Source organism: Psammomys obesus, unplaced genomic scaffold (assembly GCF_907164565.1).
Source record: "Psammomys obesus unplaced genomic scaffold, mPsaObe1.curated_primary_1811, whole genome shotgun sequence".
Taxonomy (NCBI): Eukaryota; Metazoa; Chordata; class Mammalia; order Rodentia; family Muridae; genus Psammomys; species Psammomys obesus.
The window spans coordinates 2,062,508-2,078,433 of NW_026596088.1; the positions used below are offsets into that span (position 1 = coordinate 2,062,508).

The following is a 15,926-nucleotide window of genomic DNA, read 5'->3' on the forward strand; positions in this document are numbered from 1 at the left end:
CACACACACACACACACACACACAGATACACACACACACAGGCACATGTACAAGACACACACACACACACACACACACACACACACACCACAGTGGTGCTGTTTTCAGTCCAGGGCAATGTCCCCCAGGCCAGCATAATCCCAATTTAGCAGTGTGGCATAGTGGGCATGCGTGGCATCCAAGCACCTGTGAGGCCCAGAGGGAAGAAGGTGAAGGTCAAGATCGGCTAGGCTACACAGTGAAACCCAAGTGTCAGACAGCGGCCTTGGCTGGAGCCAGCCTAAGAGGGCGTACCCTGGAGGTTTGGGCTGTTTGTCACTCTTCTCTTTATGCCTTGAAGATTGGCTTGAACAGTGTGCTCCTCCTCGTGTGGCCCAGCTTAAGTATCTTGTTGAGCACCCGAGTCCCCCAGCTCTGCTGGTGGCTGTCCAAGTCTCCCACCCTCTCTCAGGGCGACTCTTTCCCATCTGATGAGGAGATAGAAGTGGACTCCCTTGCCATCAGGTTCTAAGTCCACGAGGGTTGTGGAGCGCTGTCCCAGAGGCCATGCTGCGCCCGCAGGAGATGCTGACCGGCACGGCCGTCAGCCTCTGCCCCTGTGTGTGAAGCCGAGTGGGGTTAGAAGCCTCGGGGACTGCTGCTGCCAGTTTTAAGCGGTGGGGTCGGGAAGACATTGCTGAATAGACAGGATGTCTATGTATGGCAGGAGGTAGGTTTTACACCTAAACACAAGAGCAGCTAGGGGACACAGGCAATATTTAGGTCACTGCAGAACCTGGGAAGAGCTATTATGGTAGAAGGAGCATCTAGTTCGGTGGCCCCGAGGTAGATCAGGCCTGTTGCCTTGAAGGGACAGCGGGGAGGCCACCATGACCACAGGGAGAAAACAAGGGTGAAGGAAAAGATAGAGTGGCCAAGGAGGGGACAGTCGTGGCTCTTCAGGAGGCCAAGGTCCCCATCTCAGCTGCTGGAGGCCCTCCCATCACGAAGACTGGGAAAAATGTAGTGCTGGGAACAGGCTGATGGACAATGTGGGGTTGTGCATCCTCTTGGAGACTTGGCCATGTGGCGTATGCACATTGAGAACCGCAAAGGCAGTGCCTCAGTGTCTGCCCCATCTTGCTCGGGACCACCTCGCTGTGTCTGCCACCACCAGAAGACTGCCGTTGTCAGTGGGGAACTCCCAGTTTGACCCTGTGGCTTGCTTCCCCAGCCACTTCTGCCTTCTCCTCGCCCTTCAGTGTGGCCTTCAACTCAACCGCTGATCTCCTAGCCTCCATTGCCTTATCTGGGTCAATGTTCCTGGACATCCTTTTGTTCTTGTGATGGCGTCCTCCCAGGGACCCTCCAGCCAGACCAGCTGCTTCTTTCTTGTCCTCACAGCCCTGCTGGCTCCGTAGTCTTCCCCACAGTGGCCTTCAATCCTTTTCCCCCTGCATCTCGGGCATGTTCTAGTATATTTTGCTATTTCCTAGAAGACCCCACTGAGGTTCTGTCACCAGCATCCCATCATGCACATGAAGAGACCGAGGCTCAGCAAGGTTTAGGTCACTTGCCCACGTGTTTCTAGATACAGGAAGTGGCATGCAAGCCCCACCCTCCCTTCCCACTGGAAGGAGTCCCGGGTGGATCTGCCACCTGCTGTCTGGAGTCCTGGGCTAGGCACTTCCTCGTGCCTCAGTTCCCTCTCATTGGTAATGCAGGGTGATGATGGAGATACATGCTCATAGTCAGCTGACTGAAGGTGTGGCCCCTAGCACTCCCAGGTGACATATGCACGGCCATGATCAAGAGTGAGACCTGCTTGTTCGGTCGGAGGCTCTTGGGGAGCTGCAGCCAGATCCTTTTTCTCTGTGCCTCTATGGTCCGATGCAGGGTCTAGGTTTGGGAAGTTGTTCTCTTCTGTTTCAGTTTTCTTCCTCACTGCCAAGACAAAATGCCGACAGAAACGAGCCAAGGAGAAAAGCTGTATTTTGGCTCACGGTTTTAGAGCACTTCCACCCATCACGGCAGGGACGGCGCAGTGGATGAATTCACAATAGTGGGAGTGTATGGCAGAAGATGTTCACCTCTGGGCGGACCAGAAGTTCAGTGGAAGGTCAAAACCAGGAATTAATTCCAAAGGCCTCAAATGCTGTTTTCTGTCAAATTGACAAAAACAAACAAACAAATCAGGACAAGATTTCTCTTCCCCCACCCCCGGCCCCACAACTTTAGACCTGCAGCAGGTGCCGTGGAACCAACTGGCATCTAGGAAGTACAGGGAGTTTCCCACCATGCCCTGATGGCCTCACGAGCTACATCTGGCTAGGCCCCACCTCCTCCAGGTTCTATGTTCTCCCAGAACCAGCTGGGGGAACTTGTCCAAAATATGAGCCTGAAAGAGCCACTTGTAATTCAACACATAACAGGCACAGTGGCTTCTGTTTTCCACACCAGGTTGGTGAGGGGGTACACTGTCTTGGCACTCAGGGTTGAGAAGGGGTTGGGACTCCATCAGGTCACAGCTGGGCCCAGGTTCAGCAAGAGAGTCACAGTGGGGCAACAGGCAGAGGCCATAGCTGGCTTGGCCTTCAGCTGCTAGGCCGCCCATATATCCTCGAGGCATTATCCCTCTACTGCCTACCTGGCCTCCTGGAGCTAAAGATTTGAGTTTTCTCCCCTCTCTCTCCCAGCCTCTATGTTCTGCTCAGGAAAAGGGGAGCAGACTTTAGATCCAACAAGAGCCAAGGCTGAGTTCGTATGCATGTATCTCACTAAATTTTTACAATGGTGCAGTGAGATTACTTGCCCTAGGCCTCACGGCAAAAAGGCATAGACTTGGGTTTGCAGGACACAGTGATGAACACCAGGACGAAAAGCAATTTGTGGAGGAAAGGGTTTATTTGGCTTTCACTTCCATACATTAGAGCGTATCATAGAGGGAAGTAAGGAGAAAAAAAAAATCTGGAGGCAGAAACTGACGCAGAGGCCATGGAGGAACATTAGTCCTGACTGGTCCCCATGGGTGGCTCAGCCCAGGACCACCTGCCCAGGGTTAGCACTGGCCACTGTACACTGGGCCTTTTGAGTTCTCTCACATCACACAGTGATGTGAAAATATTCCGTAGACTTGCCCGTCTGATGGAGTCATTTTCTCAGTGAGGGTTCCTCTTCCCAGGTAATTCTGGCTTGTGTCAAGTGGACAAAAACAAAGAAAACAACAAACACCAACCAGGACAGGGGAAGATTTCCCTCCCTCCACCCCAGTAACAGCCCCACAACTCTAGACCTGTAGCAGGTGACATGGAATCAGCTGGTGCCTAGGAGGTGCAGGGAGTTTCCCATCATGCCCTTCTGACCTCCTCTTCCACTCCCTGAGTGCCTCTGACCTCCATCACTGACTATACATACCTGCTCTCTCTCCTCTCTCCCTTCCTCTCTGTGTATGTCTCTCTCTGTCTCTCTGTCTCTTTCTCTCTGTGTATGTGTCTCTCTCTGTCTGTCTCTGTCTCTGTCTCTCTCTCTCCTTCCTCCAGCTGCCACTCAGAATGACCTGTCTGTTCACAATGTGGGCCACTCAGCCATGGCCACTGCTCACAAGTAGGAATGTGGTTCCCGGCCTGGCCGAGTCTCAAAAAGAGTCTTGATTCTTTAAAAACACAAACATGGTATTGAATTAAAAATACAAGAATATCGTAGGTAGCTGGAAAGAGACAGAAAGGAGAGATATAAATTGAGAGAGACAGAAAGGGCACATAAAGGACAAAAAGAAAAGAGCAGGAGACACGAGGGAAAGAGCACAAAGGCACACAAGCCCAAAGGCCTGTCCACAGGACTTTTTGAAACCTCTCTGCCTGCCTCTGTCCCATTTGCCTACAAGGTACAGACAGAAAAGGGAGGCTGGGAGGCAGGCAGCTTAGCCAGACCTGTCTGCAGGGTCAGAGCTCAGCCTTGGCCTTGTAATCTCTGGCCCTCCTCCCTTCTCCACCCTCTAGTCCTAGCACATGAGGCCATAGTGTGTTCCCAAAGTTAGATTCTGGGTCCTGAAGAGAATGAGCAATTCCTGTTCCCTGGCGCTGGAGACAAGGTCATTGTGACATGTCTCAGATGTTCTGCGGCTGTCCTCAGCTTCCAGCAGAGCCCTGTCTCAAGGGCACATCTGCTGGAGATGGTTTAGAATTGACAGGGACCGTGGCCTCTGAGCTCTGAGGAAAGATAGCTTTGTCAGAGACAAACCAGTTTGTTTAGTGGTCATTGCTGAGATAGTGAAGACCTCCCATGTACTGTAAGGCTCAAAGAGGTCAGGAAAGATCAAAGCCAATTGCAGAGGTCTTGATCTAGGTTCAGGCTCTTTCCCTCCAGGAGACACCAAGAGGAAGGGTCATGACACATATTTTGGGGGGTCTCCATGGGACCATTGCTGAGGCTGGGGTGGTCAGGAAAGACTTTTTTTTTTTTTTAGGATTTATTTATTTATTATGCATGCAGTGTTCTGCCTGCATGTACACTTGCACTCCAGAAGAGGGCACTAGATCTCATTAGAGATGGCTGTGAGCCACCACTTGTTTGCTGGGAATTGAACTCAGAGCCTTTGGAAGAACAGCCAATGCTCTTAACCTCTGAGCCATCTCTCCAGCCCCCCAGGACAGGCTTCTTGCAGGAGGTGACTTTGAAGGAACCTGGAGGCTTAAAACAACATGGATTTATCTACTGATGAGGTTCATAGTGTGAAGTCAGAGTGTCTGTTACAAGGGTTGAATTGCTTTCTGGAAACTTCATGATGCTGGGAGACAGAATCCAGAGTTTTGCTCATGCTAGGCAAGTGCTCTACAAGTAAGCCCCACCCCCAAGTCCTATGCACTACTTTCTGATGTTTCTGAGAACCTGATTTTCTTTCTGCCTCATTTCATTATAAAAAAAAAGATTGGGACCCTTGGCTCATGCCTCTCCAAGTCCTGCTTCTGATGTAGCATCTTCATTTCACTTGTGTAGGGCCCCCTAGTGATGACACTTGTGGACCCTATAACCATACTATTCCTGTCTTAAGCTTTTAATCACTTCTGAGAGGTCCGCTGCCATGCACGGTGGGCGCAGGCCTGGGGGTTAGGACGGGGACATTTTTCGTGAGAACGGGGCTGGAGGTGAGCATCAATGCTTGGGCCTCACTTGGCTCGGGCACTAAGTGCCCCACTAATACAATTGAACCTGTTGCCGCAGATCTCTCTCTGTTGGCTCTTGATTGTGCCTCTCAGCCAGCTGGGGAGCCAGGCCCATTGCTGCCCTGAGTCAGTAGCCTGAGCAGGAATACATCCTGAGCATCCCAGAGCTCCTGGACATGCTGAGGTCCTGATGTACTTTGTCATGTGGCATATCAAAGGACGGTTCTAGAAAAACTAGGTCTCTGCAGGGAACAGCCGGTTTCATGTTCTCCGGAACCTGGAACCTGGCCGTTGATCCTGGGATTCCACGCCAAGTGCCCGGCTATGTCCCACAGAGCAGCCGCTGAGAATGTCCACTAGTGACCCCAGTCAAAGTCTAGAAGACTTCCTGAGTTGTTAAGGGAATTCAGATCATTGTGACGCTGGGCAACTCACTCACTGTCTCTGGGCCTCTGTAGAAAGACTACAGGATGCAATGGGGCATGGGAGTTATGCCTCTGGCCACAGGACATGACTGACAGAAGCAACTTAGGAGAATAGTTTTAGAAGGCCTCTGTGTTCATGGCTGGGATGGCAGGGTGGGGACAGGGTAGCTTTCTGTGCTGCCAGGCATGAGGAGGGTGTGTCCTTCAAGGCCCACCTTCAGTGACCTGCTTCAAACAGCACCATCCACTGGGGACTAAGTGATTTTTCAGCTACTGAAGCCTGTTGGGGACCTTTCAACCCCAGTCCATGAAGTGTGGACAAGACCACTCCCGTTACACATACTTGGCTCTCATAAGCCAACCCAGGAATCCGAGCCGAAGGCCTTTTCTTCTAGTTAATTCTGAGTATCTGCCACTCTGCGTGGCTGCTGCGACCCTAGCTTAGAGAAAGCTGGTGGTACAGGTGCTGTGGCTGTCTCCAGCATGTGGTCTTGGCACCACCCAGAACCTTGGAATGCTGCAACCATAGTCAGGAGTTGGGGCCACACATTTGCAACCACAGAGTTTGGGAGGCCTGAAGCAGGAAGTTCACAGGTTCAAGGCAGCCTGGGCTATCTAGGGAGACTCAGTTATCAACCAAATGATTATCAAATACAGAAAGAAAACAAACAAACAAACAAACATCTGTGTCCCTGTAGCATCAGGGACAGAAATGGCTTTAAGACCCTGTCATGCAACCTGTAAACTCAGGGGAGAAACCATGAAGGGCTGAGATGCCAGGTGGGGTCTGTGCCACCCTGATGGTGTGTGCCCCATTGGGAGGTAGCCCTGGCTTAACTTGGCCCAACCTCTGTGGCCATGTGGGGATTCAGGCTCATTATGCCACACCCACCCAATTTGCAAATGAACTTCAGAAAACTGGAGTTTGATGAGGCACTACCTATTTTTAAATGTTGACAATGAATGCAGATATTTTTAAAAATATTGTGTGGGCCAAACAAGACACTTTTGCTGGTTGGATTCTGTCTGCTGGCAGCTTGTGTGAGAATTCCTTGACTTTCCCAAAGGGGAAACTGAGGTGCCAAGTCACAGATGGACCTTTGAGCCCTGCTTCAGGGCTCCGACTAGGGGGATGCTAGCAACAGGGCTAGGTCTGTCGGTCTGTCTGTAGTTTCCCCTTCTGGACACCTCTTTTCTCCAAACGCCTGTCTCTTGTCTGCTGATACAGCGCCCCTGCTCTTGAGTGTTCCCATTATGTGACAGGAAGTGGCTCAGGGGGTGCCGTAAACCCCCCAGCCTTCCTCTGCCTCTGCATCGCCCTGAGACAGCACGTCTCAGCTTGCCAGGGACAGGGAGCCTCTCCTCTGCAGGCAGGCTGAGGGCTCCGTGACTCCAGACAGCCCCCTCCTGCTTCTGCGAGGCCTCTGGCCTTTTCCGGGCAGCCCACACCTTCTGGTCACCGATCTCCCCACGCTGACATTTCATAAGCAGCAGCTGTCACCAAGCCATTCTCAGCCCCGGCAGACTGGCTCGTGTCATTTACATGATTTAACATGCTCAGTGCCAGGGCGGGCTGCCCAACTCAGCTCACAGCCACCGTGCTGTGACTTATTGATCCAACGTATTAAACTGATGAAAAAAAAGATTTGTTTCCACACACCCCCCCCGAAACACGATCATATCTTGGTTTCCCCTGACTTTGCAACTGTTCCCCTCTGAAACCCCTGAGGGGGAATCTGTCTAAGGGTGATAGGCTGTTGTCCCAGACCGTGGGGTCCCGTCGGTGACATCAGGCAAGAAGCGCTAGGATCATAGTCAGAACAGCTAAGGCTTTACACAGCACGTGCAGACAGAGAAGCGCTAACCTCTGACTCACCAGCGAGCTACCCAATCCTTACAGCAGGCCAGGAAGTGGGTGCAGAGACCCCACTTTCAGGTGAAAACCCTGGGACCCAGTCCGGGTGTGTCGCCCGCCAAGGTTCTCCGGGCACCGTCCACACTTCTCTGTCTTGGCGTTGATGATAGTTATGACCCGGTTTTCATGCATGGTCCAGGAGCGGTGGCTCCGCCCGGCCCAGCCTCAGCCTCCCCCTCCACCAGGCCACCCACCTGCGAATGGTCAGCAGCCATCTCGATGGTCCCCATCAACCTGGGTAATACAATCTAGCACAGACCCGGAGATCCCTGTCCCTGTCCTAACAGCACAAAACTCGACTCTCCCGCCTGTGGTAACGCTGACTCGCTGACAGTAATATGGAGGCAGAGAATGTCCAATTACATATAGCATGTCATACTTGAGAATGACAGTCGCTCACTTAACGTGTTTACCTGTCTAGTGTATGCTGTACATATGAAGGCGTTCCTGTGTCTACTCTTCTATATTTTCCATGTTCATGCGGTGCATCTATGGTGATTGAATGTCTGCTATTTATGCCTTCCACCTGTGTGGTGCTCTGGGGGCTGTAGGCCCAACCACTCATGCATGTAAATTCGGGGGCAGAAAGGGGTATGTTGAGTGTCTTCCTCTATCGATCCTCACCTTCACTTTAGGGGCAGGCTCTTTCACCACGCCTTTTCATTATTAACTAATTTAATTATATTTTAGGTAGAGTCTTGTGTATCTCAAGTTAGTCTTGAATGAGGTGTGTAGCAGAGGATGACCTTGAGCTTCTGATCCTCCTGCCTCCCTACCCCCAAGTACCGGGGTTAGAGTCGTAAGCGACCACACCCAGCCACCTGCTTGACTTCCGTTGTTATTTAGTGTGAACTCTACTCAAAAAACATGTTTGCTGTGAAAACAAGCCTTTCTAGGGCATCTCCTAGAGGCCATGCCTGACAAGCCTGCATGGTTAGGTGTGTACACACACACACACACACACACACACACACACTCACCCCAGCATCAAGCCCAGGGCACTCACAGGGGCGTGCTCCTGCACCGTCTGTCATTCTTGCTCCATGTCTACCCTGCCCACTTCTCAAATGAGGGCAGCGAGGGACAGAGGTGAGCTGGCACTCAAGGTCACAGGAGGCCGAGGCTTGATTCCCCCAGGTGTCTCTGAGCGCAGTGAGGAGCCAGCCCTGGTGATGACTCTCAGCTGGGAAGGGCCTGCAAGGAAGGGAAATCGGGCCTGGAAACCCATCAATCCCATCAGTGGCGGGTCAGAGTTGACCTCACCACGCTGTTTTTTAAAAAGGCAAAAAGTGCAGCTAACAGGATTAACTGCCAGCCCAGCCCCACCTGATGAGAAATCTTTCCATTTCTTCTGCCCCTGAAGGTCACCCGCTCTCTGCTTCGAATCTAGCCATTAGCAGTGAGTTCGGAGACTGGCCTCCCTCCTGTCTTTGATTACGGCCCCTCCCCCGCAAGCAAGGCACAGCTCCGCTGGAGGCTGCTGCTCCCTTCTCCTCAGTCCCCGGGCAGCATGCACGCTGTGCGCCGCCGCCTCATTATCCCCAACCGTCTGCTCTGCATCCTCCAGACACCAACACTTGCCATCCCAGCGAGGGCTTATGTTTACCGAAGTCAGCTCCCTTTCCCATATGTATGTTGGGAAGGAAGATTGGAACGTCTGAGCCTGAGCATGTAACCACATTGTCAGCAGACCCCTTAAAGTCAGAAAAGGCTCCACTGTCAGCCGGTGTGCCTTTCTTGTCTCTTTGTGTGTTAATTAGAGTATATTGTGTCTTTTCTTTAAGACTTCACGATGACATTTACACATGTAAATAATGTATTTCTATCAAATTCATCCTTCTCTTATCCTCCCTCTCCTACTGGTACCCCCCACAGTCTCCCCTCTCTTTTAATTTGAATAGAGATTCTGATAATGAGAAGAAAAATGTGATTTGCCTTTTCGAGTCTGCCTTATTTCACTTAACATGATGACTCCAGTTCTGTTTCCCTAAAAATGATGTCGTTTCCTTCTTGATGGCTAAATAATACTCCACCGTGCTTCTACGGCATTTTCCTTATCTGCTGTTGATGGGCATCTAGGCCAGACCTATTTATCTACTGTGATTAGAGGGGCAGGAGAGACTGGTGTGCAGGTGTTGCTGAGCTGAAGTCCTTTGGCTCTGCCCCAGGACTGGCAGATCTGGGTCACATAGCTTTCCACAGTGATTTCCACAGTGGCTGTGGCAGTTTATAGCACACACTGCCCAGCCCCATGGTAGCAGTTGGGGCCCAATATTCTGCAGGCCCATCACTAGTTCCAGTGCCCCTATATGGCTGGTCAAGATGCTACTGGGACCACTGACTTGGATTCAGCTCTGATGGAAGATCAGGATCAACCACCACAAAAAAAAAGAGTCAGAAAGGGTCCTTGAGGGGTGGCAAGACTCTGAACAAACATAGGAAGCACTCTGATGGGAGGGCAGAGTGGGCACCGGTAGCCAGGGCATCACTAGGCAGTCAGACACACTTGCCAGCATGGAACACACCCGGGTCTAGGGCATGAGGTTGGGTTGCTGAGGGTGAAGAATCTGGCACTTGTACCCCAGAACTACGCTGGAGTGATTGCTTAGATCCAACTTCTTATCTTCTCACTGCACATGCATGAAGGCTCCTCCCTTCTAACCCAAAGGAGCTAAGAACAACAACAGGCTGGGCATGGTGACACACTACTGTGATCCCAGCACCTTGGAGGGAGGGGCATCTGTGGGCTAGGCCAGCCTGAGCTATAACCGTGAGACCTTATCTCAGAAACACAAGCAAAATAATAACAGAAGTTGTAATTGTCGTGCTAAGAGTGACAACAAGTCATAATAAAAGCGGACAAGAAGTGTTTCTTTACAGAGCCAGCGGTAAGGGACCCCGGTGTCCCACCAATCTCCCAATGCCCGTGGAAGGCTTTAAGACACCTGGAGCCATTTCTGTCCATCCACCAGAACACACATTTCCCTCTGTGCCCTCCAGCCAAGTTGACCAGTGAGGACTTCACTGAGGCCCTGTTTGAGGCAGCTCTGAGAAATGGCTTCCTGAGCCCCTACCCTCCTGTCCTTGGACTGCAGTGACTAATGTGCTGGGAAACAGTCACCTCCTGGATCCTCCTCCCAGACACCCATTCCATAGAAGAGATCAGGAGTTTCTGGGCAAAGACGGAACAGCTGGTCCCTCCAAGATCAATCCCTTCACAACCCTGCTCTGCCATTCTTGGAGGCGGGAATGGGAAGCAGCCAGTCACATGCGCAGTCAGAGAACGACGAACGCGTGCAGCTCTCTTTCTCTGCTCCTACGCTTCAGGACCCAAACCCAAGCAATGGTGCCGTCCGCTTTCAGGCCACTCCTCTCATCTCAACTGACATATTTAAGAAAAGTCCCTCCTGGGTATACCTCGGGCCAACCCAGTCTCAGCAGTTCCTCATTGAGGCTCTGCCCACGTGGCTCCCGATGGTGTCAAGTTGACAGTTAGTGTTCACCATCCTCATCTTCCCAACCTTGAGCCAGGTCTTTTTTTCCCAGCGGCTCTTGGGGCCAGCTCTCACAGAACCAAATGGTCTTGGGTCCATCTCCGACCTGCCAGGCTTAACTCATAATCCTCTAACACATCAGTGTAGCTTGGATGGAAATACATGTTGGTTGGGTCTCCATTCCTATCATGGACCCCCATGTACGTTTCTCCCCCACTGACTTCACCTTTCGTCTTGGTCTCAGTCAGAAGGCCCTGGGCTCCATTCCCACAAGTCAGCACCTTCCTTCCACGTAACGATGTCAGTAGGCCAGTGACCAGGCCCCTCAGTGGGCTAACTAGAGTCTTAAACAGTACCAAGTAACTGTTTCTCCCCAATGCTGACAGCACAGCTCCGAGTATTGCCCCTCCCCCCACATTACAGAAGAATAAACTGAGGCAGAGAGTCCTGAGTTGGGGTGGCAAAGGAGCTTGGACTGGCTAGATATGAATTTCATGCTCAAGACATGGTACCAGGATGAGGGTCTGTAAGGGAACCAGGTAGACACGCAGAAAGCAGGTGCTGTGTAAGGGACAGGCATACAGGAAGAAGAGGAGTGACAATGTGGGACAGGAAGACAGCAGCCGTCTCTAAACGGTAGCAACGCTAGCAGCCCGAGGTTGGTTGATATAAGAAACTGTGGCAATCCAGAAGACATACCAAACCACTAGAAGGGCTGAGGGCCAACGCCCTTCGGGAAGGGCTGGAACCAGGTGATTTTTCTCCGTGGAACCCTGTGAGCTTCCCTCTTGGTCCACCTCAGTGGCATGCTCAGAGTCCTAGAGAAGGGCAGTGACAGCTCAGTTCTAGGTCAACGATCAATTATTTGTGTCCATGATAGCAAGCTCACAGCAAAGCATGGCAGCTCCTGGGAGAAAAACAGGCTAGAGCCATGGACCTGGCCATGGTGGTTTCTAGGAAAATGCAGGGCTGGGTGCAAGGGAGAGCACAGGGCAGGCAAAGGCATAGGCAAGGCTCAAGGTCAGGTAATGGGATTAGGGATGATTGTAGCTCAGGTGACAGAGACTTAGTCACCCAGCACACTTAGCAATAGGACTTTTGCCCATGTCGAGTCTGGAGTCGGGTGGCCCTCCGGGCTGGGATGAAAGGGCCCAGTAAAGGCACCTCATGTGGCTTTGCTCTATACCTGCAGCATCAGCCCCTCCCACCCCGGTCTCCCGGGGCGCCATAGTTCAGACAAACCTAGAGCTGAGCCTGGGTTTACAGTGACCGGCTGTTCCCAGTGGGTGGTGCTGGCCTGGTGGGGTGGTCAGGCTCTCACCTGCTCCTGCCTCCTTCTCCAGGGGTGCTGTGGCTGTCGGTGGTCTCCGAGGTGCTCTACATCCTCCTGCTGGTGGTCGGCTTCAGCCTCATGTGTCTTGAGCTTTTCCACTCCAGCAGTGTCATCGACGGGCTCAAGCTCAATGCCTTTGCTGCGGTCTTCACGGTGCTCTCAGGTAAGGCTTGGGTAGCCGCCTGGGTGGGTTACCTGCTCACCTCTGTTTGCTCAGCACCAGGGGATGCTGTACGTCCGAGCCTGGGTACGTCCTCTGAGAATGGAAGAGTGCAGGCTATTGATTCTCCTCTGAGGCCAAACCTACCATTTATTAATGTCCACAGCGTGCTGGGTACCACAAGGGTCGGGCTTTATAGTGATGCGCACACAGCTAGGGCCAGCCGTGTGATGCTTAACGTGAGTGTGAGGTACAGCTGGGCTGTGCGTTGGATTTGGGCATGAGACGGGGAGGTGATAGGGAGGGTGCATGGGGTGGGGCTCTCACAGAGGCTACAGAGGAGGACTCCTTCTGGAGAGGTCGCTGTTTAGTGGCAGAGCACACGCATCACATGCGTGAAGACCCAGGTTCCATCCCTAGCAGCGGAGGCCAGGACGAGAAGAAAGGTAGGAGGAGAGAAGGAGGGAGAGAGGAAAGAAGGAAATCGTAGTCCATTCAAAATGAAGACTTCTCCCCCACTTTAAGCCTCTTCCTAAGGAGGCGCTGAGGAAGAAGCCCACCCCCTGGTAGGACTCAGATTGAGAAAAAGCACACCAACAAAAGACCGCTGACCCCAGTGGCCAGGTGGCTAGCAATGGTATCTCCATACCCAAGTCCCAGAGGGCTGAGAAGGGAGTGACCTAGAAGGACATTGAGGTGCTGGCTCTGAAGCTGGCTGGCCATGCTGGCTGGCCTCTGAGCCACATGTCCCTAAAAAGCCACATGCAAATTGAATTTCTATAAGCCCTACCATCCCATTCTTCACTCGCTGGAAGATCTGTGAATGAAACGGAGTAGTGGGACCTTTGACGAGGGAGGCGACCACCTCTAATTGAGGCGTGGGTAGAAACCAGAGGGATTTCTCAAAGAACGGAGAGCTGAAGTCAATGCCTTACACAGCCTGCTCCCCAGATCAAATGCGCTGTGAGGACCCGGGGAGCCCAACACAAGGGACAAAGGTTGAGCAATAGTAGCGCAGCACCTGGCTGCATCCAGTTCCCTGCTGCTCTAGACCGAGACCCCCTCCTGCCCTTTGCTTCCGTCTTTCATTCCTTTACTCTGTCAGCATCCACTGAAGGTCTGCTGCGCTCCAGCCACTGGCCTGAATTTGGGGGAGGGGGAAGAAGGAAAAGAACTCGCTCTTGTGACGTGTGCTGTGTTGTAATGTAGAAAGATGTGAGGTTACCGTAATGTGGCCTGGGCACTTCTCCGTCCCAGGCAGGAGGAACGTCCACACCTACGCAGGGAGCGTGGTGATGAACTGAGGTGTGAAGGAGCCAGCCACATGTGGACCTGGGAGCCGGTCTGTGTCCTTGGCAGAAAACTGGGGGGAGGGGGGCAGTGCAGGCAAATGGGTCGGGAGGAGTGTAATCCTGGGTGCTTCAGCTGTTCAGATGGCGGGACGGCAGGAGGTGGGTGAGGACCTTGCTGATGGTCACAGGCCTCCCAAGTTCATCCTGCAGGCGGTGGGAAGTCAGCGAGCAGTTCAAAGCAAGGGGATGAGGACAGAACAGAATCAGCTTTGCACGTGGGGGTGAGTTCTGGGTTCAGGGTGGAGCCTGGATAGAACCGAGCAGAGTGGCACCAGGGAGCTGAGTACAGGCGGGTCATCCCATGGAGGCCTGAGACAGGAGGATCACAAGGACCAAGACTAGCCTGGGCTACAGACTGAGTTCAAGACCGGTGGGGTGATTAAAGATTAAAAGGAGAGCTGGGATACAGCTCAGTGATAGTGATTACATAGCACATATGAAGTCCTAACTACCATTTCTAGTACTAGGTGCCCAGGGATGGGCGAGGTTCAGGGGGCAGAGGCACAGAGAGCCAGGGAGGCAGTGTGGTTGTTAAGATGGGAAATAGTGGGTACAGGAGATTAAAACGGGCACCCCTCCATGCAGAAGGTGAGGCCCCCAGGACTCTGAGCTGGTGAAGGCGCAGCCAGTCAGGGAATGGCAGAGAGGCGAAGCCGGGCCTTGGAGTCCACAGAAATCAGAGTCCGTGAACCGGTTTGGAAAAACAATTTATACCCTTATATCTGCAGCTTGTAAATGTCACTCGTCATTTCCTCCCACCGTGGTGATGGGGCAGGCGCTGGGACGCAGTGGCCTGCGGCATCCATCCTTCCCGCATCCCACGGAGACTGCCGCAGGTGGACAGAAGTGCAGCCTCCGGAGCAGGGCATTTATTAGGCATCCACCAAATCGTGTTTAACATGCTCACAAAATGGTGTGCGTGTTCCCACATGAAGAGGCCGGGTGCTTTGCTAAATGTAATTCCTGCCACCGGCTCCCTCTGTAACCGCATGTGTTTATTCTATGCAGCTGAAAAGATTATTCTGAGAAGGGGTCCACAGCTCTAAATGGCCAGGGAGCCCCTGACCCAGTTTTGCAGAGGTCCTCCCTTGCTGGCCCTTGCTTTTAGACAGGCTGAGCAATGGGGTGACTAAGAAGATGGGGGGGGGGACCAAGAGGGAGAGGTCAGAGAGCTGGAGGGGGCTGGGCATGCTCTGCTTGCAGCACACTGGTCCCCTATTCTTGCCAGCAGCCTCCTCTTCCTTTTCCTCTGCCCCTCATCCAGGCACCCGTCCCACTGCCCCCAAGTCTCCATCCCTCCTCTCTACTTCTTCAGTCCAAACAAGTATGTGTCAGTTGTCAGGCAAAACAGCTGTAACGATTAATATTGTCAACTGGACAGGATTTAGAATCACCTAGGAGACAAGCCTCTGAGCACATCTGTGAGGGAGTTTAGGCTGGGCTAACGGAGGAGGACCCATCTTCACTGTGGCCGGCGTCGTTCCATGGGTTGGGCTTGCACAGAAAGGAGAAAGGCAGCTGGGCCCTACACGTCTCCCTCTGCCTCCTGATGCTGACGCCATCTTGCACTGGGCGTCCATGATAGATTGTACCCTAGAACTGTGAGCCCAAAAAAACAAGCCGTTCTCTAAGTTGCTTTGGTCGGGAATTACAGCAATGAGGAAATGCTGGCACAGCCCGTACTGCCATCCCCCTCAGCTTCTTACGGGGTTGCTGAGGTACTCTGTCTTCTTCTACAGGCTCATTGCAGCCTCTGCCCATCAAAAATAAAATAAAAAAAAACGTTCTTCCTCCCAGCAGGGAGGCCTACCGCTAGAGCTCCGAGAGCAAACTGGCTGTCTCCATACATCTCCAGACATCTGAACAACCAGGGCTCAGGGAGGTTAATTGACTTGCTCTGGGTGGCACAGCTGGCTGATTGTGACACTGGAATTAAGCCACTTCAGACTGGTTTCAAAGGGCCTGTACTGCTTTTACAGTGTCACACTGTGGGTCTGACCGGGTAGGAGGACAAAGACTTTTCTTTCTTTCTTTTCTTTTTTTTTCAATTAATCTGCAGAAAACGGAAATTCAGAAGTAAGTAGCAAGCAGCCAGGTGAAGTGGTG

At 52.5% G+C, this 15,926-nt stretch overlaps 1 protein-coding gene across 1 annotated transcript in view; it reads left to right on the top strand.

Annotated features, from left to right (window-relative positions):
* Positions 1 to 15,926, top strand: part of Gsg1l (GSG1 like) — a 182,205-nt gene that overhangs the window by 99,455 nt on the left and 66,824 nt on the right. The window contains exon 3 of the mRNA XM_055627681.1: positions 12,319 to 12,471. Coding sequence (XP_055483656.1) covers positions 12,319 to 12,471 — 153 coding nt within the window. The remainder of the gene's footprint in view (positions 1 to 12,318; positions 12,472 to 15,926) is intronic.